Below are 12,915 nucleotides of genomic sequence, written 5' to 3' on the forward strand. Positions count from 1 at the left end.
CAAGTGAATTTTACAAGGTATATATAGAAGAGGTCCTCCCCCGCTGCTGCTAGAGATGATAAATGAGGCGTTCGAGACGGGCCGCCTGCCGGAGTCATTGAGAGAGGCTGTTATAGTACCTCTCCCTAAACCAAATAAACCAGGGCGCAGCTGTGGTTCCTTCAGACCTGTCAATGTTGAACCAAGACGGCAAAATATTAACTGGGGTCTTGGCAAATAGACTGAAAAAGGTCATTGGTAAGTTAATACATCCGGATCAAACCGCTATGTCCCTCATAGAAACATCACCAACAATCGTAGGCGACTTCAGAGGATCATTGAGTTTGGCAGCGGAAGTGAGGAGGAAATGGCAATCGTGTCCCTAGATGCGATCAAGGCCTTCGACTCCCTCAAGTGGCCGTGGCTGCTGGCGGCCCTGAAACACTATGGGTTAGGGCCTGGCTATGTAAGATGGGCGGAGATTTTGTATAGTGAACTGCTGGCCAGAGTAAAGACGGGATCTGTGATATCAGAGAGGTGGCAGTTTAGCAGGGGTACTAGACAAGGATGCCCGTGGTCCCCTATGCTCTACATTTTGGCCCTGAAGCCTCTCGCGATCTATTTGAGGCAGCAATATGACACCATAGGTATCGAGGTGAACGGGGAGCGGCACTTGGTCTCCCTATATGCGGACGACATGTTGCTGTATGTGCGGTATCCGGAGGAGAACCTCCAGTACATTTTGGAAGTGCTTGGGAGATACGCAGTGCTATCAGGCATAGCTGTGAACCCCCAGAAGTCTAGTCTGTTCCCGTTGGGGGGTATACAGGGGTTCCAGCGGAGAGGTTACCGGTGGGCGGTTAGTACTTTTCAGTACCTGGGGATAGATAATATCACACCGTGGGTGAGGAGCATAGGTGTAATACAGAGGTGGCAATCCAAAAAATTGAGAAATGCATGCGGTTTTGGGCAAAGCTGCCTTTGGCGATGATGGGGCGGGGAGCGATGCTAAAGATGGTGGTTTTACCAAGGCTCCTACATTACTTCTGGAATATTCCGTATCTGATTCCTAAAGGGTTTTTTGCCAAACTGAATAGCATGTGTAGGGACTTTCTGTGGCATGGTACGCGAAACAGAGTGGCGTTATGGAAGCTCCAGAACTTCCATGACAAAGGGGGTATAAAGCTGCCCAATTACGAGGCGTACTATGTGGCGAGCCAGTTGCAATATGTTGCCAAATGGCTATCTGATGAAGAGACCTCCGAATTTAGGCTGTTTGGGCGGGATTGTGCACCTTTTTATTTGAAAGAAGTTATGTGGGCACCCAGGGTGGAGATGGTGGGGCACCCTAAAATGATGCAGCTGGGGTGGAAGGTGTGGCGCAGGGCATGCCAATTGATGGGGAACCCGTCCCCATGCTCGCCGCAGATGCCATTGGTGGTATTGACAGGGGCAGACGCTCAGCTGCGACTGATACTCCGGACCCACTCGGAGCCGGCTGGGGTGGCAACGTTGGGGGATATTTGGCAGGGGGGCTCTTGTGTTACCTTTGAGGGGTTGCGGGAGGAGGCTGGGTTACACGAAGGCCAGTACATCACGTACCACAGAATGGTACAGAGGATTAAGAGAATGTGGCCCGAAACTGTGTTGGAGGAAAAACTGGACGCCACCATAGACGTTATATATGATATACCTGAGGGGGGCCATGAGGTCTCCAGACTGTACGAGATGTTGATGTCTAAACTGGGGAAGGAGGTCACGCAGCTGAGATTGGACTGGGAAACGGAGGTTGGGGCCCAAATGGGAGTGGGAACGGGTGCAAAGGTATCATAAGAAGGTGTGTAGAAACGCAAGACTAAAACAGATACAGCTTTACATAACACACAGGGCTTATATTATGCCTTGGAGGATATCGAGGTTCGAGATCGCAGGTCGGCAAGCATGCCCCAAGTGCGACGAAGAGAACGCAGGCATAGTGCACATGTTTTGGTCTTGCCCGATCATAGAGAGGTTCTGGACGGTGTAAAAGCGAAACTAGAAGGAAGAGGGGTCAAGATAGTAGTGGACACGGTATGGGCCTGCCTGCTGGGGGGGTTCCCCAGACCACGGAAACTCAGGCATGTAAGCCAACGAAGGGACCTGGCTTATGTGCTTGCAAAGAGAAGGATTGCCATGGGATGGAAGTCATGCCATGTGCCGAGGATAGAGGGGTGGTGGAAAGACCTGCAAAAATGGGCAGAAGCCGAAACCATACCATAGCATGGCAAGAGGCGTGCAGCAATAGGGGGAAGGAGGAAAATGAGTCCCTGATGGCCTGGAAATCACTGATAGCTGGAGTGTTTGGGTCATTGGATGACCCGACTGAACCTGTTGAGGAGGAGACCGAACCACAGGGTGTGGAATCTGATGACTCAAGATGATAGACTCGCAAGGGGTGTGGGGTAGTGGAAGTAGTGGTTGGGGAATTTAAAAAGTGTAATGAAACTGTTGAACATGCACTGTTTGTTTGGTTTTATTGTTTGTTTGTTTAAAAATGTAATAAAAACTTTTTTTTAAAAAAACTATGGGGAAGATCAAGGAGCAACGGACAACTGGGAGGACACCCAGCAGGACGATCACAACTCTGATATCGTTTGCCTCGACACTCCCCCATCCACCCCGATTCCACAAGCTTCCCCGGTGGATGATCAAATGGCTTTCAACAACATGTTGAAAAAAGCAGCAGAATTCTTTAAAATTGCCATGCTTGAAGCCTTGCCCGAACAAGATTTCGCGGTGGACATTATTAATGAAAAGCCTCCGGCAAGCCAGTCTATCCCTCTCTTGAGCACTGTAAAGGAACGGCTGGCCCCTTCCTTACTCACACCCGCTCAGACTAGGGCTGTGAACCCAAGGGTCGAAAAACTTTTCCGACCCTCCCCCACCGACCCGCTTTACATCAAAGGACACGCAATCCCAGACTCGCTGGTGGTGACCAACACTCAAAAGAGAGCAGGGTTTCCCCTTGCCACGGGAGAGTCACCCCCGGACAAGGAGTCCAAAAGGTTGTATGCCTTAGGTAAACGGGTTACGTCGGCGGAGGCCTATACCATCCGGATTGCCAATGACACGACGTTACTAGCAAGCTACGTCGACGCCCAATGGAACCTACTCCAGGAAGGCCTTCAAGAGGTTCCGGAACCAACCAGAGCCAAGCTTCTCGCCATTGTCTCGGAGGGCAAACTTGCCAATCAGAATGTGGTAAAGAATACCCTGGACACCACAGAGACAGCAGGCAGGTCTCTCCCACAGGGTAGTCTCCTAAAGAGGCACGCGTGGTGCGCACGTCGGGCTTCAGGCCTGAGACACAGGCATCCATTATCAACAAACCCATCGAAGAGGCCAACCTCTTCGGGAAGGCGGTAGACGATGCGTTGGAGACAGCCAAGAAGGAGCACGAGACTATTAAGTCGCTGCACCAAATTTCCCAGAAACCCTCTTCACGGAAGGGCAATAATTATCGGCGGTCCTTTCGAGGATAAGCCCGCGCCGCTCAAAACAATTTCGGCACGGGCAACTTCAACTCAAGTCAACCTGCTGCAAGCCCCACTTACTACCCCCAGAGGGGTCAGAAGCGCGGAAAGAATAGAGGCAGAGGCTCCAATTACAGAGGAGCGTCAACTTCGGGTCAGAAATGACCACCAAGTTCAGGTCCCCTCCCATGTCTCCCCAGTCGGGGGGCGATTAACGTCTTTCCTCAAGGCATGGGAGGGGATAACTTCAGACCAGTGGGTCTTAAAGACGGTCGCCCACGGTTACTCCTTGGAATTCGCCCGACCTCCACAGTTCAGACCGCCGAAACATTGACGCCTTTCACCGGAACATCTGCAGATCCTGATCCAAGAGGTGGAAGCGCTGCTGGGAAAGGATGCCATAGAAGCCGTCCCGATTCTTCAGGTAGACGAAGGTATCTATTCAGTGTACTTCCTTGTACCCAAAAAGGATCTCACCATGCGTCCTGTTCTAGACCTGCGCCCAGCGAACAAGTTCATAAAGCCCCAGAAGTTTTGCATGGTAACACTGCAAGAGGTGATCCCATTGCTAAAAACAGGGGGACTTCATGACAACATTGGATATGAAAGATGCATACTTTCATATTTCTATGCTGCCAGCGCACAGAAAATTCCTAAGGAAAAATTCCTAAGGTTTGTGATTCTGGACAAACACTACCAGTTCAAGGTACTCCCCTTCGGCATAGCCTCGGCGCCAAGGGTGTTTACCAATGTCCTGGCAGTGGCAGCGGCACACCTGCGCAGACTTTCAGTTCCAGTTTACCCTACCTCGACGGTTGGCTCATCACGGGGGACTCGTTCTACGTTTGTTTTTCGAACACCCAAAAAACAGTAGACCTACTGTTCAGCCTGGGATTTTCTATTAACGAAAAGAAATCCAGCTTAGTCCCCAGCCAAGTAAAACAGTGCCTGGGGCTCTAATTCGTACGGAAGACGGTCTAGTCTTCCCTTCCAGCGAGAGGGTTCAGAACATTCTCTCTCAGGTTCCTCAGTATGTAGCCAGTCGAGAGGTGACGGTATGCAAAGCTATGCGTTTGCTAGGGATTATGACGTCATGCATATACTTGGTTCCCCACGCGCGGCTGCGCATGCGTCCCATGCAAGAGTGGCTCAACAGCCAGTGGTCTCAGGCCAGCGGACAATGGGAAGATCTGTTAGTTGTCTCGCCAGCCCTCATTCTCTCTCTGCAGCAGTGGTCGACTGAGAACCTCTTGAAGGGGAAAACCTGCACCACCCCTGCAGTGGAAGCCACTCTCACGACAGTCGCATCTCTGACGGGGTGGGGGGCTCACCTGCTTCAACAGACAGCGCACAGAGTGTGGTCCCCTCAGGTAGCGTCCAACCATATAAACCTACTGGAGCTACTAGCAGTGTTCAAAGCATTGAAAGCCTTTCAGAAGCAACTAGAAGGGAAGACAGCGCTGGTCCTAACCAACAGCACAACAGCAATGTATTACCTGAACAAACAGGGGGCCACTCACTCTCCAGGGCTATCCAAGCTGTCCCAAAACATCTGGATATGGGCTCTCAAACACAAGATGTTCCTGATATTCCAACATGTTCCAGGGGAACACAATCTTTTGGCAGACGTACTCAGCAGAGATTTTCCTCTGCCAGAAGAGTTTGAATGGCGACTGCACGAAGACATTGTATCCAACATCTTCGCAGAATGGGGTTTTCCAGAGATCGACCTGTTCGCTACTCAGAAGAATGCCCAATGCCAAGATTACGCCTCCAGGTACCCCTAGAACCGATCCAAGGGGAACGGTCTGATTTGTCTACGCTCCCCCCCCCCCCGACTCCCCTTCTGAACAAGATAGTACACAAGATGCACCAGGAACCAGTCACCATGATTCTGGTGGCTCGCATGTGGGTCCGCCAACCTTGGTTCGCGCACCTGATGGAAATGTCCCTCTCCCCACCAGTCAAGCTGCCCTGCCCGTACAACATGTTGCCTCAGGACAGGGGGGAGACTCTGCACCCATGCCCACAAACTCTGAATTTAGCAGCCTGGCTCCTGAGGTCATAGTTTGGACATCTGCAACTCCCTCAAAGATGCATGGACATACTGAGGGAGGCAAGAAAGCCTAACGCATGTTATTGCTATGCCAGCAATTGGAAACATTTTGTCATCTGGTGCAGTTCCAAAGGCGTCAATCCCACCGATTGCTCGCCTTCACACATTGTGTTTTATCTAACCCATCTGTTGGACTCTGGGTTAGTCTTCAATTCCTTAAAGGTTCACCTAGCGGCATTGTCAGCCTACACCACGTCACAGCAGAAGGTGTTGTGGTGGAAAATACCTGTGATTAAAGCCTTTATGGAAGGGGTTAAAAGAATGTATCCCCCCATCACTCACCCAGCCCCTGGGTGGGATCTAAATGTGCTTTTAACTAGGCTCATGGGACCCCCTTTTGAGCCTATGCATAAAGCTAGTCTGAAAGACCTGACTTACAAGACAGCCTTTCTAGTAGCTATCACTTCTATCAGAAGAGTTGGCGAACTACAGGCCCTCTCGGTTTTGGACCCCTTTGTTACAGTCCACAAAGATAAGGTAGTTCTGCGCACACATCCCAGATTTGCGCCAAAATTTATTTCAAAGTTCCATGTGAACCAGTCAATCGAACTACCCGCGTTCTTCCAGAGACCTACTAACATGGCCGAAAGAAGCCTTCACACACTAGATGTGCGCAGGGCAGCCATGTTCTACATGGATAGAACTAAACCACTGAGGAAAACTAAACCATTCTTTGTTTCAGTGGCAGCTGGTAGAGAAGGGGACCATGTCTCTAAATCAGCAATATCAAGGTGGATTGTCAAATGCATCACACTATGTTACACTCTTGCAAAGAGAGAACTGCCCTTCAAGCCTAGAGCACATTCTACTCGAGGCACTGGGGCATCCATAGCATTCATTGCAAATGTTCTCCTAGAGTCCATTTGCAAAGCGGCAGCCTGGAGTTCTGTACACACCTTTACAAAACACTATTGCCTAGACACTCTTTCTAGGTCTGATTCTCGGGTGGGACAAGCAGTACTAAGACATGTTTTTTTACTGTTCCTTCTCACAACCCACCTCCAACTCCGGGTACTGCTCGCTATTCTATTCACAGCATGTGATTCTAAGCAGATTAACAAGCATCAGAAGACATGCATTACTTACCGTAAAAGCATTCTGATGATTGTATCTGCTTAGATTCACATGCTATGCTACAAGGGAGCATAAAAATGATCGAACAAATCACAGAAGTCAGAGGAAATTAAGAATGACTTATGCAGAAGCAACCAAACAAAAGAATTTTGAGAAAATGAATGAAATCTTGAGACTATCAAGATAATATATTGAAATGAGAAAATTTAAAAATGAATTGCGTTGACGATTACAGACTAGATAGAATTTACACATTTCAAACAAAATATGATAAGTGGCCCAAGATCCAAACCCAGCGCATTACATACTACTCCCGCTAGTTCAGATCCAGACTCAGAAGAGGAAACTCGGGAAGGGGCTACCTTTGAGACAGAAGATAACCCAACCAATAGGATTGAAGCACAAAATCAGCGTGGTCCAAGTTTTTTTAGGAGAAATACAAAGACACAAAAAGGGAGACCAAAGAACCTATGCTCAGAAACAAGTAAGGTTTCAAACTCCACCAATAATTCCTATATCAACAGGCAACATCACACAAGGGGTAGGTGTCATGACCACTGCTTTCAAGGAGTCAGGACCTACCCAACATCCTTGGGAGCAGGCTCATAACATGTCTTATCGGCACCAGCAAGTCCCAATAGGGACCTTTTGGACCTTGTCCTGGCACCGGTGGTGCCAGGCTCATAGTAGGATCCGTCCCGGCACAGGAAGCGCCGGGCTCATATCAAGTGTAGAGGTGCTTGGGTGAACCTACCTGGAGCAGACCATGCTGCTTACTTACCAGCAAGATGAGGCTTTACTCTCTTCTGGCAGGGACTACTTTTCCTTCTGGGTGGGGCAGGCACCACTCCCTGGATCATTGCTGCTGGAACCCTTCTGGAAGCAGGAACTCTTTTACCTGGGCGAGGCTGCTGTGGAAGAAGACACCTAAGCACTCCTATGGGCTATTTAAACCACACCCGATTGGTACCACATGCTTCGCGTTATTTTGCATCTGCAGCAGGACGCTCACCGTGTCAGCTCCAGCGAATCTTCAGCTCCGGACCCTGTAATTACGAAAATTACCTGCTGGGAACCAATCTTCAATCTTCAGCGGCTCCTGCAAAACAAAAGGCACAGGTTAGACAAAGGCAAAGTTAGCGCTTCGACTCACCCGATCCATCGGCAGCATCCAAGACGTTTTTCTGCATTTCTCGTCCGGCATCGGGCCTGCAAAGACAAAGAACATTGGTTAGTAACGCTTGGGTACAAAACTGCTTACCTGTGTTGCGCTTGCTTCAACCTTGCTCGCATTGCATTCCGGCACCTGTAGAGACAAAAGGGGACATTAAGGTGCATTCTACGGCCCCAAAACAGCCTTCCTACTTCCGTGCCTTCGAATTCATCATCTTCTTGTTACGCTCTCTGCCACGAATCGGGGAGAGCATCTTCTTTGGCATCGACAGCATCTGAAAAGTAAAAGACATAGACATTAGGGGAAAAGACATTTGAAGAGAGCAATCTAAAGAGAACTTTAATACTTACAAGTCACGCTCGTGCAGCAAACGGCGGCTTCGCTCTCAACTACCCTCTGCAATCAAGAGGCGGAACTCACATCCAGTGAAGTAACTGGATCCAGCGCCCCTGCACAAGACGCAGGATGGAGAGCTCAGCATTCACTTACTTAAGGTGAGCACAACAATCACCCGAGTACCACGGGAAGAGAGGGAGAGAGGGGCTAAGAACTCCTCCCAACCTTCCAGCCACTAATACCTTGATTTTCCACTTGCAGACACCTCACACTGCAGGTCAAGCTTTCGGTGAGGAAGGGGTCAAATCCGGGAGCCAGACTAATCCTACGCCTAACGTTGAAGACGTTTTCACCGCCCAGTCAAGACCAGCGCCTCCGAGGGAACCAGGTGAGCGTTACAGTAGGCAGGAGGGGAAATGCAAGCAGAAGTGGCAGTTCCGACAAAGACTCAGGTCGCCCAGGAATTCTAACCAGATCGAACACGAGGAAGAGATTAGCACAACACAACCAAATATAGTGGTGAATTTATCAGATCATAGTCTTACCAGACATGAAATTGCAGTGCTTAACAAGGGACTCATTTGCGCCAGCAAAAAACACTAACTATGTACATTTTCAGATTGATTTGTTCAAATTTGTTTGCGAATTGAAATTAACATTGTTTTGCAACTGAAGACTTTTCATTTATACCAATTCCAGTTCCTGAACCCTTGAGTACACTTACTTTATCAGACCTTAGAAACATTGAGACATTGACTTCACTTAATGCGGAAGGGAATTCAGATTTGGATACAATTTGCTCTGATTTAGGAGTTAATCCCTGACATTTGGGAATTCGGGAACTAAAACTTCCATCGAAATTTACTCCACAGGTTGCTACTGAGAATGTAATTGACATTTTTCATAAAGCTATGATCAAGGACATTCACTCTACAATGGACAGATCAATTAACACTTAAAATAATGATAGAAAAATGAACATAACACAATCTCAGTAAAGATGAACACCAGGCCCTGAATTCCCTCTCTGAGGACAGGTCGATTACCATCAAGGAAGCTGACAAGGGGGGGGGGGTAATGTTGTGGTACTTAACACCTAGGACTACATCTAAATGGGCATGACCCATTTAACAACACCTCATTGCTATAAAATCTTAAAATCCAATCCTACTAAAACAATAGTAATAGATTTGAACAATTTGATCACCAAATGGTATTCTATGGGACCTTTAACAGATGACGAGAAAAAGTTTATCGTGAACAACCCTACGATGCCTACTATATATTTTATACCGAAAATACACAAAACATAACATCAGCTGCCAGAGGTAAGGCCCATAATGAGTGGCATTGGATGGGACACGGAGGGCCGCTCCCAATATTTAGATGAGGCTTTAAAACCATTTGTTGTCAAAATCAAATCCTATATTGGGGATAGCACGCATGTACTCCAGTTCTTACTCTGTAGAATGGGAATCGGATTTTCTACTTGCAACTTTAGATGTCACAGCATTGTACACTAGCATTGGACATGATTTGGCAGTGAAAGCTTTGGAATTCAAATTCAGAAATTGTTCAGCGTCATATTGGAAACATGTGGAGATGTTGAAAGAATGCTTGATTTTTACTTTGAAGAATGTGTTTATTTAATGAGCAATTTTTCCTACAAGAGAGGGTAGTCCTCATGGAAGCGAAATTTGCTCCCTCACTAGCAAACCTATTTATGTCCCAATATGAGGAAGAGCATACTTACAGACAGAATGTCCATGCAGACAATATCATCAGATGGAAGAGATTTGTAGATGACATCATTATAGTATGGAAAGGTTCACTGGAATCTTTTGAAGATTTTGTACAATATGCCAATTGTAACAAATTTGGAATTCAACTAACTGGACATGCCAGTCCATCAGAAATAGATTTTTTGGATTTACACATTTTTATTCAAAGTAATTCAATACATAATAAAACCTATCGCAAACCTACTGAAGTAAACTCGGTATTACATGCAACTATTGGACACCAACAGGGCAATTCCCGGGAGAGAGTTCTACAGAGCTCGGATAAACTGTAGTCGAGATATTGACTATAATCAGGAATGCAAATTACTCAACAAAAGGTTTCTGGAAAGAGGATATTGCCTTAGAACTGTTAACAAAGCAGCACACGAATATGGACGCACCAAACAAAAAGATCTTATAGAGAGAAGTAGGAAAGATGGAGGTCAAACTTAACCTATTGCAATTATAACAATTCTCCAGAGATGATAGTGCACTATACAAGATGGCTGCTAAACACTGGCATATTCTTCCACTGGACAAAGATTTGACACCCTTTCTAACTGACAAACCTAAATTTACTTTCACTTAAACGCCAACCCTAAAGAAAAAACTGTGTCCATCATTTCTGGAATTGTCACCAAAAATGGAAGAACGAAATTGGTTAAAATTGGGAGGTGGCTTTTATAAATGTGGGAATTGCAATCAATGCAAATACGCAATGGACAAATATAAAGTTTTCAATGATCAGTTTGGCAATGAAATTACCCTTACAAACTTTATTAATTGAAAGTCATGTTATGTGGTGTATGTAATTTTTTGTGTTTGTGGAAAGTATTATGTGGGCAGTACCATTAGGCAGCTGAGGGTACGTATTCGTGAGCTTCTTTTGAGTTTGAAAAATCCAGACCCTAAGACACGTATAGCCGTACATTGGCAGAAAGAACATCAAATGAATAATATTGAGGATTTGCGATTTATTGGTCTGAGGAAAGTTAGGAAAGGAAAGAGGAGAGGGGGCTTACAACTGGCTTTGTGTAAAATGGAAGCGAAGTTAATATGTCTCTTGAGAACAATTGATCATGGTTTAAGTTCAGACTATGAAATGTATGTCTTTTTATGAATTAATCAAGGTTAATTATTGCTGTTCATTATAATGTATATCAACCATATTATGAACACTGTTAGATTATGGTCATCTATTGGTCAGTCGGTGTACAGTCAGAATAATCACCTTTTGATATTGGAGAGCTTAATATTTATCAGATTCAATTTCACTAAAGTTGAGGTACTTAATTCACTACACATTGGGTTACATACGGATGTCGCGGGATGTGTTGTACGAATGCTATGATTTAGATTTAGAATTTGCGGATGCAATAATAACCATAGCTGGGCCAAGAACCTTATCTCATCACAACATTATATCAGATGTGACAATCAAGCTTGCCTGTTTCCCATTGGGCACACCACTAACCTTATTTTTATTCTTCATGTAGCACTAATGAACATGGTAGACTTAGTCCAATTTTATGGGCATCTTGCTAATCAAGCGTGCAAAACAGGCCTTCTTTATATCATTCTTTACTTCTATCTACCCATGTTACTCCATGCAGCACATGTAACTTGTTTACAGAATGGAGTTGCACGCATTTGAACGCTTGACGTCACTACGTGATCGCTTACAACATATGTTTGGATCCAGATGCAAAATATATGGCAGTCTAATGATTTAAGCCATTACTAGTAACACTTAGTCAATCTGGACATTTTAATGTGCGATTCAGCCATTTAGATCCTCCCTCCTTTGTTTACTGGACCAAGTAGACCAACGCCGAAACACTGCTAGCATTATACGTTCATTGTTGACATAATGACGTCACGCACTTGCGCACGCGTGACTTCATCACGTACGACGCCACACACCATTTTCTTTACCTTCCTGCGATCCTGTACACACATGGAAGGAGCACGCCAGGAAGGGCTGTGGATTTGTTTGCGGGGATCTAATCCATTAATTGGTGAGTGGAGATTTATTGCTAATGATAGGTGTACTACCTTTAATACCCTGCAACAGCAGTTATGCTTGCAATACTTACAATACATATTCATTTTGTTCATCTCCAAGGAGACTGAGATTGACTTGAAGGATCTTAAATTGCAATTCAGAAGTAACAACCATATCTTACACTGAAGAGAGACCAATGGGTCTTTGAGGTGAGCTGTCATATATGCAACTGAACTTAAATTAAGCATGTACATTATATATTTTCTTATACAACCAACATATCTAATTCAATAATTATCCACATTTCTATCTGCAGAAGTGTGCACAACAAATAAACCCAGAGGGTAAGCACTAATGTTTAAAAAAATTTAATAACTCAATGGCACATGATTAATGTCGGGAACGGGCACATATCCCTGTTTATTTCAGCACGAGGGGACTTGCAGCACCTAATGTGACAAATGAGGTTAACTGGTCTGTACACTGGACTTCCCAATAGCATGCATACACATTTTGCTGTTAAAAAGGTTTTAAGGAGCACCTTTTTCTTTATTTTACACTTGAATTGGAAGTTTACACTAATTTAAGAATGGAAACTTTTTTTTTCTTTTATATAACATCTCCATGGATGCTTGCTATCACCAATTGACAACTTGTGTGGTACGTTTCAACAATTACCTCTTATTTTTATTTTACTATGAAAATGTTTATTTGTTTCAATTACTATGGCATCATTGCCTTGGTTTATGTTGTTTATTCCAACCTGAATTTGCATAGCCTTGAGAACGACCAAATTGGTAGAAACACATGTCGGCTATATTTTATCAATACAAGAATACCATTGTATAAATCAATGTTGGACTATTCCTAAAACATACAGAATCTAATAGATGCACTGTTAATTCTTTATTTACCGGAATACTAGTTCCAAGCGCGAA

General features: G+C 45.5%; 1 protein-coding gene across 5 annotated transcripts in view; it reads left to right on the forward strand.

Moving 5' to 3' along the window:
• The window catches only part of TMEM59L (transmembrane protein 59 like), a 690,169-nt gene that overhangs the window by 629,400 nt on the left and 47,854 nt on the right, over positions 1 to 12,915 (forward strand). The window contains exon 9 of one of the 5 annotated variants that reach the window (XM_069649305.1): positions 12,755 to 12,899. The exons of the other annotated variants lie outside the window; for them this stretch is intronic. Coding sequence (XP_069505406.1) covers positions 12,755 to 12,760 — 6 coding nt within the window. The 3' untranslated portion in view covers positions 12,761 to 12,899. Of the gene's footprint in view, positions 1 to 12,754; positions 12,900 to 12,915 lie in introns of those variants that run through there. 5 annotated transcript variants of the gene reach the window in all.

Source organism: Ambystoma mexicanum, chromosome 1p (assembly GCF_040938575.1).
Source record: "Ambystoma mexicanum isolate Mex_15411 chromosome 1p, UKY_AmexF1_1, whole genome shotgun sequence".
In the NCBI taxonomy this organism is placed as follows: domain Eukaryota; kingdom Metazoa; phylum Chordata; class Amphibia; order Caudata; family Ambystomatidae; genus Ambystoma; species Ambystoma mexicanum.